Consider the following 21,183-nt stretch of genomic DNA (forward strand, 5'->3'; position numbering starts at 1 on the left):
TACTTTTGAATGCCGAAAAGAAGGGCGTAGCTTGAATGACCAGGTATATAACTTTGCCTTCTTCATCGCTAATATTCTTGAAGGTCAATTTAAGCAAGAACGGCATAAATCCCACAACTCTTTCTTTCACTCCAAAACCAGAAGTGAGGCCTCTGTACCGTCTTATACGACAGACCATTGTCGACACCGAATTAGCTGGGAATTGTACTGAAGACAAAAAATACAATTTATACTGAAATGTAAATCTTACGTCTAAAATAATAATTTTTAAGAGAAGTAATGCACACTCTGTGATATAAGCCTTAATTATTTGCAGTAAAACGTTTACTAATGCTTCAAATTATTCACCTCAGTCTAGAATTGCTTACTAGATAGAGATATAATTTTGGCATTATTTTCAGACGAATGATGTCAAAATCCAGTACGTAATGTGCAGTTTGGTATAAAGTATTTCGATAGACTGTTATTAATTTCAGCCGTAACACGGGCACGTATCACGTGTATCCGAAGTAAGTAAGATAGTCTCGACAAACCATAGATTCGCTCTATGTTTGTTTAATCTAACCTCTTCAACAGCGATTACATAACACATACTAAACATGCAATTTAATTGATAACGTTTAGATAAATATCGAAATACATATAATCATATGTTTTTGATAGATTTTTTATATATTGTGCCAAATTGACGAGTGAATAAAATCGGTGTGTTTTGAAAATCATATTTCTGTATTTTAAACAATTATAACTAAATAATATTGTTGAAAAGTTCAATATCAAAACAAGTAAACAAATTGACTCGACTATTGGCACCGACATAATTAAACAATAAAAAATCTAAATTGAAGATTTATTAACTTCTAACATCAATGGCAAGCACTGATAAGACTTACTCATCTGATACTTCTTAAAAGAGCAACAAGGAGTTAATTGAATAACAATTTACTAACAATAAACCAATTGAAACAAAAATGTTGAAAGAAACCAACTACACGTTCAGAATAAAGAAATCAATTGAGTGAATTAACGCACGAATATTTGATAAAAGACAAAAATATAGATTGCAAATGAATACAGAAAAGCTGAGGTACTTACGAACCTTGACGAAACTCGTCAATACCAACCTTCTTGGTCTATCAGTTGTAAAGTTGAAAGAGAAATAAAAATAACCAAGTGATATGGAAATAAAAACCTATAAAAAAAGAATTTCGAATTTCAATTAAACCATAGAAGTGAAAGCTGGTTGTTAAAAATGTCATGGTAACCGACAACGAGCACTACGTAAGATTCAGGTGAAATTGAAAGTCCTTACAGTTTTAAAAATAGCTCCCTATTGTAATGATCGAACTTTTCCAAGAAAATCAAGCGGGTTTGTTTGGGGAAAATTTTGCCAAACGTGAGTCCGGATCCGGACTTAGATGATTGTAGCTTTTATTTTCGTATGAAGATTATGTATTAGTTGAATGAGTTCAGAAAAAGATTGTAGACAGTAATATTTTACACCAAACTTTTCCTCCTACATGTTTGTCAAATAACATTCATTGTTATTCAAATCTACTGAAATAAGAGAGGAAAATGCTGGGAAATCATTAATAACTTTCAAGATTTTTGGAATTTTTTGACGGTTATACCATGCAATATGTTTTCTTGGGTCGTAAATGGGAGCTATATCTTAAAACTGTTACAATTGTATGTTTTAACTACAAGGAGAAGAAAGTAAACAACGCCAGCATTCACTTTGTCCATCCATGTGCCAATCATTCAATGTTAAATCTAGAAACATATCAATTACTTAAACAAAAACAACCAAAAACAAGCTCGATATTGTGCAGTAAACACAAGAGCACAAATACGCCTAACGCGTGAGAATACTAGCTTACGTCTTATAAGCAATATTTAACTAGGGAGAAAGGTATATAAGAAGAGAAAATATACCGTTGTCCCTAATAAATGTAAGAAAAACATTATATCACAAAATGGTCGTAAAACAGTGAATTGGCACAATAGATTTAGGTAATTCAATTTACCTTTTTCTTGCGTACCATTATCAATTTTCGGGACTGCCAAACCATTGGTGATTTGAGACGCAAAAGTGTTGCGGTCCTGTAAAAAAATTGATATTGTACATTCCTATCTTGCAGTCATATGACAATACAGCCTGTAGTTCATTCAAATACATCCTAGTACTGATTTGTGCATGTTCAAGTATATTTATTGGCTGTACAAATATTACACAATAGTGGACTTACCCTTGGGTGTACGAAGTCGATGAATGATCGGCCAATCCACATGTCTTTAGGGAAGCCAAGAGTAGTAGTGAGAGACGACGTAGCGTACATGACCACGCCATCATGCATCGATATCACGCATGAAAATCCGTCCTGTAAACGAGAATGTTCTCGATTATCTTGAAGATGAATTCATTCTAATTTAATCAAAAATTAATATGAAAGTGGAAGATTGAGAATACATCGTGGTTACTGGTGCCTCCGGATGCCGTTATAAAGCAAGAAACATCGAGCTCGTTCATGACGAGGTGGCATCTAAGTGTTCGCTACGTAATGCTACGCCCCAGTTCTAAACGACCTAGCTACGACTGTGACTGTACAGAAATAGCAAACACGAGGACCTAAAAAGTACATCCTTGAAACAAAAGTCTCAAAGTATACCCCCCTTATAAAAACGTTAGAACAAACAATTCCGTTGAAACAACAGCTCGCTTCACAATGAAACTCGTGCGCCGCAATGTTGCAATCTTAAAAACATGGTTTTACAACAAAACTTCGTGAAAGCATATTAAAAAAGCATGGATTTCTCGTGAAAGGTGTAACTTCTAAGTTTTCATATTTGCCCTACGTTCAACGTGTCCCCACGCGCAATACCTACCCACGTCATCGTAAAATCACAAAAGCGTGCCGCACGTTTTATCATATTTAATGCGTGGGAGATTCCTTAACCCTCTTACTTCCCCACGGGCGCCTTAATTTCTTGATTCATTTTCAGATTTTAATTTTGTCGTCAACCATCAACTGAGAGTTTGTTTGAATTCGAGAGTCAGGACAGTCATTGTAAATTCAAAAAAGGATGATATCTACTGTAGTTAAAAAACACTGTTTTCACGTGCACAAGTCGCTACGACAGCCTGATATAACGCTTTTGTGTGGGTAGGTATGTATCTCATGTTTATTCTAAAACACAAAATATGCCGCGAAAATAACGTTATTTTTTCAAAATTGTATGGCTTAATCGATAGTAACGTGTAACTAGCCTATTGAACTTTCGGAGTAGAAAAAAAGGAATAATTCCAATCTATTTTAATTAGAAAAAGGATGTATAGTTTCATACCTTGCAACGTAACTGTTCAGAGTTTTCACAACGCATCTCGAAGCGGCCAATCTCCTGGTACCGCTTACTTTGCACCTTAGAATAGCAAATGATTTTATTCATTATTATTTAACTTCCGAATGTCGTTGTAACGTCATAAAGAAAAGAGTAGCATCGACGAATTTTAAAAAAAATATTCGTTCAACGGAATAAAGAAAGAAGAGCGGAGACGCCGGAAGGCAGGTAGGACAGGCGCCTGCTTCTAAACGCGGATTCGACCAAACCTGTCTTTATACAGGAATAACTATACTAAGAACAATTTATTCCACGATTTTATTCTCGAATAAACAACAGTCGTCTTAACAACAGCAATCTTACGTACCTATAGCAATACTTGGATTTTTTACGCGCGAATAGTGGAGTGAATGTAAACATGGTGTGAACGAACGAATGTAACACCCGACAAAAGAACGTTGTCCAACAAACGGGAGAGTGCAGAAGCATAGTCATGTCTATTCTATTCTATTTTTGGTTATGGCAAATTGTCGATGTCGATATCAACGATTCTGCCACTGACGAGTGAAATGATAAGCACGTCGTGATGCCAAACAAAAACTTTGAGAAAGAATAATAATTTAACTGATTGTAGATCTTGTTGGGTTAGTAGGACGGCACTGAAACAAAAATATACATATATAAATAACAAATATAAAAGGTTAGAACATTGAAATATTATAAAATATATATAAAAGGGAATTAAAATACCACATTTATCTAAACGGTGACCAAAAGTAGGCCACGGTCTATAATTTAATATTATTGCGAAGGATAGCAATCATGAGGACTTGGAGAAGTTCTGGAGAGGAATATGTTAAGAGGGAAGGGAAGTTAATTGGTACAGGAATCTTTAATTTTGGGAGACGGCTATATAAGTCAAAGGATGAGGAGTTGATGGGGCAGCTGAAGAATATGTGCTCCAGGCTACCTTCATCCAATCCGCACTCACAAAGAGATGAGTCCTGTACATGGATTTTTCGCAGGAAAACAGGAGTACAGCAGTGGCCTATACGTATTCTGCATAGGACAGATATGACAAACTTGGGGAACTTTTGTAATGGAAAACCAAGGTTTAGGTTGTATGAGGGGTTGGATAGCATAATAGGAAGAACCCTTTTCCTACTGGACAAATTCCAACATTCCTGCCATGAAGTCTCAAGGTGCGCTTTTGGAAGGTTTAGCAGGTCATACCCTTGAAGGGAGAAGTATGTAGGATCGGCTGAGGCTGACGTGCAAGCATCCTTGGCCATTGCATCTACACATTCATTCCCCTTGATACCGCAATGACTGGGTATCCATACAAGGTGAACTACTTTTTGCTGATGTGCACAAGATAATAGGGACTTTTTAATATTTAGGATTATAGGACTGTGGAGTTTACTTTTGAAGGGATTTTGGGATAGGGCTTGAAGACAGCTTAATGAATCTGTAAAGATAACACTTAAACTGATTTCATGAGACTCTATGAAAAGGCAAGCTTCCAATAATGCCACACACTCGCCTGTAAATACGGACGACTCCTTTGGACATTTAAATTTTAAAACAATTTTTGAGTTCTGGTAATAAACAGCAGCACCAGTGTTGCTGCTTGACGATAATTTGGAAGCGTCGGTGAAAAATCTATGGAACCCATTCCATCGCTCTCCCACCACCGCATTAAAGGTCGAATTCGCCGACGGGGATTTCTTGAAGATACCAATATCATAGTATATTTTGGAATAAAGCAAAGGACTTCATAAGAAAAGTTGAAAATAGGTAATCTAGGATACTGGGCAATAGGACAATTTAGATTTAAGACAAAACGGAATGCTTTTAAAATGAGAGGAATTTCTTTATGCTCCCAGTATTTTGATGTTTTACATAAAGCATCTAGATCTACAAGTTTAGGGATTAGGGGGTGGGAGGTTTTAGGAACAACCCTTGATAGGAAGCGGGAAGCTAGATATTGCCTCCTCAAGGCCAAAGGAGGTTCGGCACATTCAACCTGTAACGCGTTAATGGGAGAGGACTTCATGCAACCTGAGATGATCCGAAGGCATTGAGACTGAATCCTATCTAATCCCGCCAAGGCACCCCTGTTGCAAGGAATCAAAACGAATGAACCATAATCTAGTATACTACGAACTAAAGCGTTATAAACAAGTTTCATGGTGTAAGGATGGGCCCCCCACCATACACCAGAAAGAACTTTAAGAATTGAAATCACCCTTTCGCACCTTTTAACCAAATAGCAAAAGTGGTCGACACCAGTTAATTTTGCATCCAAATAGACCCCTAAAAATTTTGCCTTTTTAGCAACAGGGATCCCTTGACCCTGGATTTTAATAGATACCTGAGGGATTGAGCGTTTCCGCGAGAAGATGACTACCGAACTTTTAGGAGCAGACAGAGAGAGGCCGTGGTCAAGAAGCCATTGGTGCACAGAGTCCAAAGAAAGGCAGAGGGATTTAGCAGCATCAACAATCGAGGCATTGGTTACGTAGAGTGCCAGATCGTCGGCATATTGCAGAATGCGGCAGTCGTTGTTTAGGCAGGAACCAATGTCGAATGTGTATAGGTTATAGAGCAACGGGCTAAGGACAGAGCCTTGGGGAAGGCCCTTCCATGTAATTCTTTCCTCAAATACCTCACCCTGCACTCTCAGCACCAAGGATCGAGACGTAAGTAGTCCACATATGCATTGAATCATCCTTACCGGGAGACTCAGCTGTTGCAATTTCTGCCTGAGTATGGGAAGGAGGACGCTATCATATGCGGAAGAAACATCTAGGAAGGCGGCTACAGCAGTTTCATTTTTAGAAAAGGCTGTACGAACATCAGTAACAAATGTTGCCACACTGTCCATTGTGCCAAGACCCTTTCTGAACCCAAATTGGTGGCTCGGTAGCAAACCCTTAGATTCGACCAACCACTCAAGCCTATTTTTAATGAGGTGTTCCAAAAGTTTAGCCAGAACGGAGGATAGAGCAATTGGTCTAAGGCCATTCGGATCATCAGCATTTTTGCCGGGTTTCAAAAGAGGGATAATGATCTGAAGTTTCCATTGGTCAGGAACCCAACCAAAATAATAACAATAATTAAAAATATTTAGTAGGTAATTTTTAGCATTTATGCTGGCATGGGTTATAAATGAATATGGAATGCCATCAATGCCCGGGGCAGAATCTCGAACGTGACGCAACACCGCATTCAATTCTTCCATTGTAAATGGATCGTCCAAAGGGTCACCCGCGGTACCCACAGGCGAGTGATCTAATTCTGAAAGTAACGGAACATAGGCTGGAGCAATTTTATCGAAGAATAATTCAGCAGTATTTCTGGTTATAGGGGACGAGACAGATGGAGAGCACCCACGTCTGAAGCGGTTTATACTCTTCCATACTGCTGACACTGGAGTTGAGGGAGAAAGAGAGGTGCAAAACTTTACCCAACCACGACGTTTCTTCTTACGAAGAAGCCGTTGGGATTGGGCATACACTCGTTTGTACTGTAGAAGGTTGTCGATGTTCATCGCTTCATTGAACTTTTCTTCAGCTACCTTTCTTTCACGTATTGCTGATGTGCAATCTTGGTCCCACCACGGGGGTGATGGGATTTTGTTCTTAGCGCAATTGCGCAGAGGAAAGGTGGAATCAGCACTAAGGGAAATGGCCGAAACAAAGCCGTCATAACAACTCTTAGCATGGCAGTGATCAGGAATTTGCGGGAAAGAAGAAGTTAAATTTGGAAGTTCACTGATTTTCTCCTCCAATAGTGAAGCAAACCTTGACCAGTCCGGTTTCGATAAGTTGTACTTCAGAAGTGGAGGGGAAGTTTTCTCTAAATAAGTTTTGTTTAATAATGTTACAACAATAGGATAGTGATCGCTGCCATGCGTCAGAGGGGTGCATTGCCAATGAAACGATGCCGCCAACTCCACAGAACAGAAAGTAAGATCTACACAACTCTTCTGCTGTCCGGGAAGGGGTCTGCGGGTAGGACAACCATCATTTAAGATGCAAAGGTTAAGGTCATCGAGGATTTCTACTAAACCTTCCCCAAACGCATCACAACGGTTGGAGCCCCATCTAAAATGGTGACAATTAAAATCTCCCATAACTAACATAGGCCCATCTATATTGTTAAAAACGTTTCTAAGGGAGCCTAAAAAGTTTCGGTGTGGGTGGGAGATATAAATGGAAAGTACAGTAATGCCTTCGAATTTTGCTGCAACTACATTAATGTCACCATCCAGAGCAGGAAGAGACAGGGTCGAGAATGGGACTCTATTATTAAGGAAAAGAGCCGACCCTCCATATCCATCAGACCTATCACATCTCAAAATATTAAAATGTGGCATGAAAGCTAAGACTTGGTGTAAGCCAAGTCTCAGCAATAGAACAAGCCAAGGGCTTGTATTTATTAAGTAGAAATATGAGGTCGTGCTTCTTATGAAACACGCTCCTCACATTCCATTGTAAGAACACCTGATGAGGTGCCATTTTTAACATTTAGTAACAGATTAACAAGTTGATGGGCGACGTTGGACGGTATTTGGGAATTATTAGTCATTATAGATGACAGAACTTTAATTAAGATTTCTATTAAAGAGGATGTATTGTTAGAATCAGCATAAGGGTTATTAAGAGCGCAGCCATCTGGCTGTGAAAGTGAGGGAGAGTTAACAATACGCTGATGAGCAGCTTTGTCATAAGAAGGTGAGAGGGGAGCATGGGTCTTTGGCTTTAAAAATACTGTTTTGCGATATGACTGAGGTTGATTTGCTGTTGATTTAACAGCATTCGCATAATTGCGGGAAGCAGGTGGAACTGTTTTGCTGACCTCAGCATAGGATAAGGACTTCTCAGCCATAATAGTTTTTATGGCTTTCTGTCTGCCATGCTCCGGGCATGACTTGCTGTTAGCAAAGTGATTACCAGAGCATAACACACAGAACGCCTCATCTTCTGAAATGTTGCAACCATCACCGGGGTGATCGTGGCCACATTTACAACAACGTGGTTTTGAGCGACATACAGACTCCACATGACCAAACCTGCAGCACTTGCGGCACTGGATGGTGGGGTAAACATATTGAACAACTGGTAGGGAGGTGTAGCAGCAATAAACTCTATTAGGTAAAACCTGGCCATCAAATGTGATAACACAGGTCTCTGTCGGTTTAAACTCTGCGATGCCATCATTGAAGAATTTACGGCTGATGCGACGGACTTTAAGGATTTGTCCACATCCTGAGGGCACTGTAAGGTAAGTTTTAGCTTCCTCTTCACTTAAGTCGGTGGGGACGCCACTAACAACACCCATACGTGTAACATTAAAAGTGGGAATTGATGCCACATAGCTGTTTTTAGAAAGGATGGCATTAATTATAAATGAGTTTGCATCCTGGGGGGATGAAAACTCAACAGAAACTCTATTGCGGCCGACTTTCTTAACACCGTCCCGAACAATATTAGCTATGTTGTTCTTGAGCAAAAACATGCCAAAGGTCACCGGGTGCAGTGTAGTACCAGTATTAGGCTGAGACTCCAAACGCGACACATGTACAATAAAGGGAGCTTTATCTGTTGCAGAGTATCTGCTGCGACCTACTTGGTTTCTCTGCTGTTTTGGTGGTATGCGACTATTTTCGGCATCTGCAGAGCGTTTCCTAGCGATCTGATTGGTAGGGTTCTGAGATTCGGGAAGGGATGGAGATTGGGACTCCGCGATGCTGCAAGCAACATCGGCGAAGTGGGAAAGTGGAAAGTTAGGGGATAAAGGAGCGTACGAGGAGATGTCAGGAGGATCTGGGTCCGGAGGTTTGTTTCGGTCCATATTTACTAATAAAACTTACACTACTAGACGAAAAAACGTACACACACAATAACGCACACAAGGACAACACACAGCAACAAAAACAAGTCACAAAAAGTCACCAATTCACTGAAAATAAACAAAAACTCTAGACACACGTGCTAACCAAAAACACTCTGTGGCGAGAATCCCATAGTCATGTTGTTCTCCGAATTTATGGCCTTCTCCCAATTATTCTTTTCAGCAGACTTCATGACTTCATCATACGTAAGTAATACATAATCTTGCAGGTAAGCTGGTTTTTTCCGTTGTCGTTTTGTATTTATAGTTTCTATAGTTTCTATCTCTGCAGTATTACTTTCTTTATTTTCATCATTTTCTACTTCATCAATAATATCTGGGATGTTGTCTTCTATTACATTCCTTTGTTGTTCTAACTCTTCTATTTCATAATAACTGTCATCACTTTCTTCTTCTTGATTTATTTCTTCTTCATTATTACCTGGTATTATTTCTGTTATCACCGAACTTCCTGTTTCTTCATACTTTTCTCCAATTTTCTTATTATTATTAATTATAACAATATCCCTTGCTATTTCAATTCTTCTTTCTTCTTTATTCCACAATCTATATCCATTATTAGTATATCCAATCATGATTAACTTTTGCTTCTTGGATCTAGTTTCTTAATATTTGAATGTAATTGTTTAGCATATACTATTGAACCAAACTTGCATATATTAGATATATTAGGCCTTTTACCATGCCACATCTCATAAGGTGTCTTATTCTTCAAAGATTCACTTGGTAATCTATTTATAATATAAGTAGAACAGTATACAGCTTCACCCCACATTTCTTTATCTAACCCTGAATCAAATAGTAATGCTCTGGTTTTATCTAATAAGGTTCGATTTAGTCTTTCTGCTTTACCATTTAGTTGTGGTGAATATGGTACTGTATAATCTAGTTTTATTCCCTTTTCAGTACACCATTTTTAAAATCATTGCTTGTGTATTCACCTCCATTATCGCATCTTATGGTAGATACCTTTTCTGTTCTCTCTCTTTCTGTTTCTTCTATATAATGTTTTAAATTTTCTTTAACTTCATTTTTATATTTAAGCAAGTATATTTTTGTAAAATGAGTATAATCATCCATGACGGTTAAAACATAACTATAGCCATCATAAGTTTTGTTTTCGAACGGTCCACATACATCAGTATGTAATAATTGAAGTGGTCTACTGGCTCTGTTTCTTACTGTGTTAAATGGGAGTCTTGTTTGTTTAGCTTGTGTACAGATTTCACATTCGTCTATTTGCCTTAATCCATTTATTTTTATTCCATCTGCCACATCTGGTAATATATCTAGTATTTTCTTTCCTGGATGTCCAAGTCTTTGATGCCATTCTAAGGCAGTGCCATTTTCTTTCATTAACAGTGTTTTTTCTTGCATATTATTATCATCCAAATTAATTTTATATAAACCGTTTTCTTTTTTTCCTGTTAATATTAATTCTGACTCCTTATATATTTTTACATTATCTTTGGTAAATATAACCACTCCTTGATTGTTTGTAACTGCATTAACCGATAATAAATTTTGTGATAAGTCAGGAACAAGCAGGGTATTATTAAGAGTGCATTTATTGCCAATGACTTTACCAGTCCCTTTCACCTCTATTGTTTCTTCATTTGCAGTCAAAACAGATGATGGTTTACATTCAAAAAATTTTAGTATGTCTAAATTTTTGGTCATGTGTGCAGTACACCCAGAATCTACAACAAATTCTTTCAGTTTTGGTTCTTGAATTTCACCGTTTGTAAAAAATGCCTTTTCTATTCTTTTGTTACTTTTTTCTTCATTCTCATTCTTATTCTTATTTTTGAAAAACAATTTTCTTCTCTGTGATTAATTTTTTTACAGATTGAGCACTGTTTATTTTTAAACTTACAGTCTTTATCTTCATGGTTGTCCCTTTTGCAGATATTACAGGCTCTACAGTCTTTCTTCATGTGCCCTGTTTTGTTACATTTGAAACATTTTATTGTATTAAACTTTTTCTTAGATGTAGATGAAGATGTAGCTTGAAATGCTAGCTGCTTGTCACTTTCTTTTGCTTTCAACATTCGATTTTCTTCAGCCAGAAGTCTGTTTGTTAAATTTTGAAGGGTTTTTTTATCGTCTGCCATGCATTCCCAAGAAGTTATAAAATAGTTTAAATTATTTGGTAAACAGCTTAGTATTTTGGATATGACCATTTCATCATCTATTTTTGTTCCTAGCTGATTTATACGAAATTGTAAATTTTCTATTTCGCTTATTAATTGGGAAAGCGATTGACTGTCCTGTTTCTTATATGTGAAAACTCTTGTAATAGGGCATCTTTGTTTCTTTGCTCAGAACCTTCGAATATTTCACATAATTTTACGTACATTTCACGTGCACTGTTGCAATTAATTATGTGACCTTTTAGTTTCTTATCAATACTGCTTATGATAATTCTTTGCACCTGAGCATCTTTGATACTGAAGTCACTTTTCTTGTCATCTTCTTTTATTTGTGCAATTGTTTTTGCAAGATTTGCCGCTTTTAAGTGTATATTGAATTCAAATTTCCACAATAAAAATGTTTCCGCATCTTTTAATTTTTCTATCTGTATTATCTCAGGTTTTTCCATTTTTTAGTTTTTCACCGTTTTTTATTTTCTTCCTTGTTATTACTGTTTTTTAGTTTTTTTCACTTGTTTTTCATGTTGGGTTTTTCATTACCCAATCCCGGTTTTTAATTTTTTCTTCTCGGGCGTTCTGGGCCCATAACCTATTGTAGGTATTCAAACTTCTGGTATTCTTGAAAGTCTTTATTAATAGTTAAAGAAATACAATCACATTTTGTTAGGAATTATAACATTGTTCTCACTGGTTTTTACATCATGACAATTCACACCACCGTCATTCTTTTTCATAGACTAACAACCCTACATTTTTTAAATGTCATAGACTATAAATTCCTAACAATGTCGACTTTAATTTGTCGTATTACAGCACGAAAAAGTAACTGTCAATGTCAATAGTGTTAATGTCAAAATGTCAAAGCAGTTTGAAAACAAACAAAGTTTATGGTTTTGCTTGTCGGTTCGCTTTGGTTCATGCAGTATTTTCGAGGTTTGCAAGTGTATTCGAGTCTAAATAATAACATATAAAATGAGTGAAGTTATGCGTAAACATAGCCCCAATTGGCTGCCGTCTGAAAAAGAACTTTTATTAAGCCTGGTAGAATTACACATAAAATTATCGAAAATAAAAAAAACGAATGGTGTTACCGTGAAATCCAAACTGGCTCAATGGCAAATCATTTCTGACCAGTACAACAGCCGTACAACCCACTGTTCTCGGTCAGGCAAAATTTGAGAGTATGAAAAAGGTGGCAAGAAAGGTTGCAGCCATAAACAGGAAGCATTTGTTCCAAACAGGTTAGTATTGTAATGTTACGTCGGCGGCATATATAGCTTAAATGCCAACTTTTATCTTCAATATAAAATAATGCCTTACATTTTTCCTATTCACCATCATTCTTTACTTTTGTACGAATATTTTTATATCAGGTGGTGGATCATCAATGCCGCCTAAAAGGAGGATCATTTTCAGCAGCGGATCATATCCTTAATATCTACCAGTGCAATTGGGCTATGAAAATGACTCCAGTGTTCCAGCGGTGCAAGAACAAGGAGTATGGTTGAGAAGCCTCCAGCATTTGATATAAAAGGCCACATAAGTGACACAGACATTGTATTACAAAATGACAAATTAGTTTCAAAGGTAATAAACATATTTTTAAATAAAAAGAAACTATATGCCCAACTGATTGGACTATCACATAGAATACAGCCCCAATCCGTGGACCACTTGTGATTTGGCAAGGCTCTCTAAAAATTAGTATTGTGAAAAATTAAACTAAAACTATATATGTCAAGTTATATCCTTACACTATTTCTGTGTCTAATTTTAAGTTTGTGGTATGCGTCTTTGGTTGGGTAATATTTTTTTTTTCTTTCTTACTAATTGAATTATTTTACAATTATAGGATTGGGGAGACTAGACACCTCAGATGTTGAGGACTCCTGTATCGCAGCCCCTGAAGAATTTAATCCCTACAGAGAATCCAACACCTCATCGGACATGGGTTTCTAGGAGAAGACCAGCCCACACGAGCACATTACTACAATCTTCATTACAACAACTACATATTATGAAAAAAATTTAAGCTTTAGATCTTCAGACAAAGCTTGCCATGGAAGAGATTGAAAGATCAAAAGTTCTCCAAGAAATAGATATGCAAATAAAAAAGGAAATATTAAAACAAAAATTTTATTGATGAAGCGAAGAAAAATAGTGGCTATTAAAAATAGGAAATAAGTTTTAATTAATTTAATAATGGTGCAAATTTTTAATATTTTCTTTTTTACTTGAATACGTATGTCATTGAACCTTTCCATTTCTTCTACATGAACATGTCACCACAATGTACCTGAGTACCATAATTATTGTAAAGTATTAATAAATTCTAAAAACCTTATTCTGTTTTAAGCACTTTTATTTTACACCAAACTAGAAAAATAATTAGCTATAATGGCATCCCTGGCTTCATGCCGTTGCACAGGCCCACCTGAAACAGCTTGAGACATTTGGCCATCATTGATAATTTGCTCCCAAGGGGCTAAAATTTACTCTTGTTTGGTCGAATCCGCCCTAAGACAAATACGTACAGTATACGCGTGATAAACCTTTCAGTTATGAGTGAACTAACGAGGCGACCGGGTTCTTTCAGACATCTGTCAACGATTCTTGGTTTCACCAAAAATGGGCGGGTATAAGAGCGGACATAGTAACGTTCCTCGTCCCCTAAACGCCCGCATTTTGGCGAGTCTATTTTCTTAAGATTTGCCGTTAGGACACCTCCGCTCATAATTGTGTTCCCCGTGCAGTTCAATCCATGTTTGGAGCGGGGAAGAGGGGTAGACTTGTCAGTCTTTCGTTAAGGATAATCACCTTGTCGCTACCGGACCGTGCCCCGGCATTTCACTAGTGTTGCCTATGTCAAGAACGAAAAAGATCCAATCACAGCGTATTTTAAAACTCCAGCACGCCTTTTCATACAACATATTGCCGGAACAGTGAAATCACCAAAATTTAAAAAATCACGCCTGCAATTGGTTTTATTTGTCCGTAAATTCTGTACTTCCGGTAAAGTACTCAAAGGTATTCTAAATACATCTTTTTTACTATGAACTAGGCTAAACCCTCCCTGATGATGATTTTGATAATCTGTTTCTGATTGAGACTTACCGAGCAATACGTAGCTTGTAGGGGACGGCCTGTGACGAAGTTGGCTGCAGGGTTAACCTGAGATATGTTGCACGTAACCACCTAAAACAAAATTGCATCTGTTTACTAAACAAAATATACCGCACAACATATTTATGCCCCAAAACAATTAAATAAACCGATATTTTACTACAATCAGAATGATAAGTACTGTTATCCTCACCATTTTGCTCTGAACTGACCAAACTCTGGCATTAAAACTGTATTGTGACCAAAACGCGAAGTTATTATTGGCAATCTTAAAGGAATGTCGTCATTGACAATCAACGTCAACGATTAGTGGCGTCGGTTTGTTGTAATGCGTAACGAGACATGAGAGGGGCGACGTCACGTTGCTAGACACGCGGCTAGTGTAACTCATGTGCAGCTCGAGTCAATTATAGTGCACGGTCTCCGCGGAGAGCGGCGGCGGCACATTGTTTACAAGTGAGCACGTACCTCATCGTTGAGCGTGCCCAGCTCCGGGGCACATATGTCCATGTCCTCCACTCCCTTCTCCGACTGCGCATGCGCAGGGGGCAGCGACGGGATAACTGCACAACAGAAAATCAGACGGAAGATAAAAATGCACCTACTTGTTAAAGGACATTTTATCATGATCTGAAAAAAAAGACAACGGCACCACAACGAAAACTTTCGAATAATACTCATATAAAATGAATAAATTGTACATGTACATACCATGCATCCCCGGTATCACACTATTACCCTGTCTATACTTTACCTCACAATTTATTTATGTATGGCCACTGATCACAGTGAGTTACAAATCCGGGTTGATGTAGAACCTATAGAATATTTAGGGGGGAAACGTATTAAACAACTGACACGAAGTTTGGAATAGCCCATCGCCTTGGCCTTCTGTAACGATAATTAATAAATCGATTTAATACAACTTCTGTACCGAATTAGGTAGAAACTGCATTACGTTGTTATGTATATTAAAACAATATTGGTTAGTCACTAATAAATAAAAACTATTTTAAGTTATAAGGGAAGACCGCGGCGATTTTCATTGGATTGGATGTAAGGAAACATGTAAAGCATCTCAAAATAAATATAAACGTATTTATGGCAAAGATGTTCTTACGCAAATAAAGCTAAACATATAATATACGCAACGACATACATAGAGGAGCATTATGCAAAATTTAAAAAACTATACTAAAATCACAAGAAGAAGTTCAGTTTACTTCCGGTTGTTTCGTTTATAGTTCGAACTAAATGTTAAAATGTTAATCAAAAGTATCCAACATCACTAATTTACATAAATAAATAACCTTTAAATCTACACTAACATTCAAAAGATCTAAGATAGATAATAACTATAGAATTGATGAACCGATTTCGATAAATTTGAAACTTTTGTTCACATTTGTTTCCACAGAAATACGCTTCATATGCGTATGACATTTTTCGAAGACTGACGTATTTTTTGAAGCAAACCCGATTTTCTTCTTGGAACCAATAGGCATCCAAACCTATACCAATTTTCGCTGAGCTGTGAGCCAAAAGGTAAACAAACCATAAAAACGGTTCTTTATATGTCGCGATTGAAGAAGTGAACATATTTTATAAAAATAACTATGGAAGTAATACACTGACAACATTAGAAATGATAGTTTAGAACGATGTTTGTAGAACTTATGTAATCCTTTCAGACTTATTTGAAATCAAATATCATAAATGCCGCAAATTATTTTCTTAAATTTTTATTAAATCGTTCATATGTAGAAGAACCTAAAAGACTTGGTTGTCAAACATGGAACGCATTTTAATACCACTAAATTGTAGACCACAGATACTGTGGACATTTTACATTAAAATGTGACGTTTTGTCATCGGTCGAGTTATAGCGGCTATCTTTAAAAGTTTGGTCTTTGTATATCTTTTGACTCGCGGCTCGGAATACGGCATAGTCAGCATTCGAAAAGCAGTCAGTGGTCCTGATCTACCAACATCATTTAAAAATAAAAGTTATTGATTATCAAGACTCCTCATGTATCATCATGTAGACAGTGAGGATAGGGGTACAATGAACTGACTGTAAAACTTGTAAAGGAAATTTATAATAAACTAGCTTTCGCCTGCGGTTTCACCCGCGCTCGGAAGGAACTTCTTTCCACTTAATGACTATACTAAATGTTGGTAAACCTGGACCTACATTTCTAAGTGCAACCGTACTTAAAAATCGTCATCAAATGCAAACATTTTGCCAGGTTCGAACTGAACTAATCGTCAATTATTATAACAGTTGTAACCTTTTTACACTGTGTCTGAAAGTCGGGTTCACTTAGTACCAAAACAAAGACTAAAAAAACAAACAAGGATTTAAAGAAAGAGTTCAATATTGTATGAAATTGGAATGGTTAGAAGTGTAGCAAACTGATAAGCAAAAGCAACTTCCCATACCGCGCTGTACGGGCAATGAACTATTCTATAAAAGTTAGATTGTTAAAGCAATTATTCTAAAGTACACATTAAATAAGATTTAATCATAAAAACATTACCCTCTTTCGTCATTCGGGTAATAATAAAGGCACCTCTTAGATTTTGCAGCATTTCTCTGCACTTATTGATCGATATAATACCTAGAGTGGACTACATCCATGGTATATCAATACATATAAAATGGTAAAACAATGCACTTAGTACGGAATTCATGACCAGATAGCAGAAACAAAACTTATAATGTATACATAGTGTTGAAAAGCCATGTAACGATCATATTATCTGGTTCATTAAAACAAATGCGAAAAGGCAGCTTCGATCCTAGGTGAAACAAAAAATAAGCTCAATGTATGTCGAGAAAAAGCACTGATCGTGTCATAAAACTGAAGCGATACTAGAGAAAAGAACATAATAATATGAAAGGACATTAGTCATAAATCTCTGTAGAAGCGGTACCCACCATCTAGCTGCTCTTCTTTGGGTGCATCAAAAGTTGGGGTCGGTTCAGGCGCCCTGGCCTCTTCCACCACTACATCAGGTACCAAAGTCTCAATCTGAGGTAGCAGCTTCTTTTTCTTTGGATCTTTGTCCTTTTTGGGCGGTTGCCCCAAGTTGTTGCTAATAGAGAAAATGAATCATTAGCTTATATGTAAGATATGATAATGTGATTACATCATAAACCGTAACACAGCTTCTATTGCCGCTGGTTAGCTAGCCTCGGGCTGGCATAGTCAAAGAACTTTATGACGCAACGTACAGGAACAGTTGCTAAGTGTTTGATATTCACATGTTAAGAAGAAAATATGAATGTTCGATGTATAATGATGATTTTGTTAGTATCTATTTGTTAACTAATAGATACTAACAAAATCATAAGAATATAGGCATAACCAACCTGCTTCCAGAAGTGGAGGGTTTCCCGCCATAACCACTGCTGCCGCTTGAATTGCTTCCAGAATGGGTTGACTTCGAACTATGACTGTAAATATGTTTACAATGAGTACGAGTTATATTATAACTACGAAAAGAATACATCCTAAAATAAAAAGAAAGTGTCTCAGATCCGTTTCCATAGGAGTCCAGTCGACAAGTGAGAAACCAGCACTGAATTGTTACGAAAGGTCACGATTCGAGACCAACATTTCTTAGGAAAAAAATTGTTTTCTTTTGAAAATTAACCCTTCAGAATGATGACGTTGGCGGAATCCTTTAAAGGTACGGGTTTTATGCATGTTTCTAACAAAAGACTTGCTCCACCCAGAAAGCTTTAAACACAATGTCAAGGTTTATTTTTAGGGTTTCCATTTCTTAATCAAGAAGGGTGTATTTTTTATTGCAAACTCGTGGAAATTTCTCGTTAACTTAGTGCTTACGCGAAGAACCCTCTTTCAAGTCTAAAAACCTAATGTAGCAACTAAAAGTATCTATTGAATTGTTTCTCAAAAATGGGAAACAGTAAATCGAGTAGCTTGGTTTATCATCGTTCCAAAATTATCACTAATCTATGTAAATATATCTATACTATGACATAATATTGAGGAAAGTAAAGTCTTAAGATAAACGCGGAAGACTTTGGAAGTATGTATACATAGAAAGCATAATTAGGAAACAAAAACATTTTTTGTTCTTCGTTTGTACCTACCTATTGGCTCCGAAACTACTGAACCATTTGGACAATAGACCATTTGGGAAATACATCCCATAAAACAAAAAATAATATTTCAAATCCGTAAGTATTATCTTGAGAAGCAAATAAATCGGAAATTACTGAAAAAAAAACAACCAAGTAACGTTTCCTGCTCTGGTTCCATTTTATTTGTCATCTGCGCAAATTGTTTTCCTTCTACGGGTTTCAGTTTAATGCTTACCTATCACTAATATGGAAGGCCCGGATAAATATGGAATATGGAAAAAATATGGACTATAAAATAACAATACCTTTCATAATTAAACATACAACAATATAATTAAACGTATATGTTGTATTGATTATATTGTGCAAAATAATTACTATGAATAGTTTAATTCAATTACATAAGCCTTATGAAATTGGTTGCAATGCACAACAAGATACTTCTTTAAATTATCATAATTAAAACTCAGACGATTTGGTCTGAATAATTGTCTGAATGATATCTCCACGTCGCTTGACCTGACGGGTGCATAGGTACATAAACATGCATAATTCGGTAATTGTGTAAGTCAGTTTATATTACCCTCAAAACTTACGCACAGAATTTAGATATTTTCTTTAAGCTTTCAAATAATGCAATCCCTGCTAATTATAAATGCGAAAGTAACTCTGTCTGTCTGTTACGCTTTCACGTCTAAACCACTGAACTGATTTTAATAAAATTTGGTACAGAGATAGAGTTGACCTTGCGAAAGAACATAGGATAGCTTTCATACCGGACTTTTGGAGAATTCTCTGGGAAACGCAATATAATTGAACTATACGCGGGCGAAGCCGCGGGCGGAAGCTAGTCATAAATAAAATTTGAAAGTTCCCCATGTTTCCCCTGCATGCAAAAAAAAATATTCAAGGTCAAAGATAAAAATATGTTTTTTGCGTTTTTAGTGATTTCCAGCAAAACGGTAAGTTTTATCATAATAATATCTTCGGTAAAATAATACTTTTTTCCTACAAGCCACTGTTTCGAAGATATAACGATTCAAAAATTGCAATGGTGGTTCCTTGGCTATCAGCGGCCAGTCCTGAAATTGGTATCAAACGCAAGCTCTAGTAATAAGGAATAACTTTTAGTTTAAAAAAGTGTTATCTGCATTCAAATTCACTATTATTTATGTTTGTACATCTTAATTACATAATACTTAATTTAATAATACTTAATTACTTAATTTAGTTTAATTAGGTAATTAATTAGGTTTATTTAATTAATAAAAAATAAATTTAATTATTTTAGGTAAATAACAATTCAGTGCCTGTATAGAAATGAATCTGTACCACAGGCTCCTGTTATGGCTGTACGGCTCCTGTTTTCTTTAATAAAATTTCTAATCAAACTGTTTCACAAAATTTCTCAGAGATAACTGTTATTATTCTGCTCATAATTACATGATACAATTCAATAATTTGCCTTAGAACTTATAACCAATTTTGTATAATAATTATTGTATTTGCATGCCAACAAGGCAGAATGTACACGGATCTTACTATGTTATTTACCATCCTATTTTGTATGTACCTTCATTCTAAGCAAATAAAGAACTATTCTAATATCATGTCTTTAATATCACATAGAATAGTTCATATCATGTCATTAATAAAAATCACCAACATTTTAAACAAGGCAAAACACCTCACAGATGGAACTTCAACAGTAGTTGTTGCACTATGTATAACTGCAATGTAAATGTCTATGTAGTACAATATATATATGCTATACATAGTAGAATATCTATATGCTAGTACTGATGCGCCATAAACGCAGTTATTTTGACAACCAACCTAGGATACCTATCGAATTCCTAGAGTGACGCGCGATTCGGCGGATTTTTTTCCGTAGTCGGGATAAACGCTACATAAAATAAGCAGTTTCACAGGTAATTTGATAAAATTCAATATAAATAGTTCGTTATCTTTACAAACAAGTGCTATTCTTTATACGCCGATTCTATGTGTTGCGTTAAGTATCATTTTCGTTTGGCACAAACTTGTAAACAAAAGTGAATCACGTTTAGTTATGATTGACTGATTCTTGTTTTTTCATATGCAATGTGTAGTACAGTGATTATTGTGAGCTTTCAAGGTGATTTTTTTGAGAATGGTATCAAAATCGAGGTATTTACATGAACAAAATAATATAACATGGACTTGGATATCACAAATACTGTTTGATCTTTAGGTGGATTTGAGTAAAACAATACTAGAGCCCTTACCAACGCCTATTTACTTTAAACACAATATCTGACAGCCAGTGAAACAACATACCTAGGTACTCAATTCTACACATATGAGATATTTTCTGGGTGTTCAACTTACCTTCTCCTGGATTGGCTGTTGCTGCAGCTGTTTGAGTAGGCAGAATCTGATATCTTCGCATTGTTCTCTGAATCGTCTAAGTTGTCCATTTTGCATTTATGTGTGTTACTGTTAAAAAGAATTACATATGTTAGTTTTTGAACATAGAGTACTTATTGCCAGCTT

At 36.3% G+C, this 21,183-nt stretch overlaps 1 protein-coding gene and 1 pseudogene across 13 annotated transcripts in view; one reads left to right on the forward strand and one right to left on the reverse strand.

Annotated features, from left to right (window-relative positions):
- LOC110374515 (period circadian protein) overlaps positions 1-21,183 on the reverse strand; it is a 38,630-nt gene that overhangs the window by 15,753 nt on the left and 1,694 nt on the right. For 7 of the 13 annotated variants that reach the window (XM_021332258.3, XM_049848473.2, XM_049848562.2 and 4 more), the window contains exons 2-10: positions 21,019-21,126; positions 17,911-17,994; positions 17,476-17,633; positions 15,003-15,097; positions 14,526-14,606; positions 3,346-3,420; positions 2,250-2,381; positions 2,028-2,103; positions 4-207 (exon numbers count right to left, since the gene is read on the reverse strand). In XM_021332258.3, the coding sequence (XP_021187933.2) occupies positions 4-207; positions 2,028-2,103; positions 2,250-2,381; positions 3,346-3,420; positions 14,526-14,606; positions 15,003-15,097; positions 17,476-17,633; positions 17,911-17,994; positions 21,019-21,107 (994 nt within the window). In that variant the 5' untranslated portion in view covers positions 21,108-21,126. Of the gene's footprint in view, positions 1-3; positions 208-2,027; positions 2,104-2,249; positions 2,382-3,345; positions 3,421-14,525; positions 14,607-14,727; positions 14,804-15,002; positions 15,426-17,475; positions 17,634-17,910; positions 17,995-21,018; positions 21,127-21,183 lie in introns of those variants that run through there. The other 6 variants (XM_049848947.2, XM_049848511.2, XM_049848641.2 and 3 more) reach the window with 5 other exon arrangements.
- LOC135117439 (uncharacterized) lies at positions 12,203-13,724 on the forward strand (annotated as a pseudogene).

Source organism: Helicoverpa armigera, chromosome 1 (assembly GCF_030705265.1).
Source record: "Helicoverpa armigera isolate CAAS_96S chromosome 1, ASM3070526v1, whole genome shotgun sequence".
NCBI lineage: Eukaryota > Metazoa > Arthropoda > Insecta > Lepidoptera > Noctuidae > Helicoverpa > Helicoverpa armigera.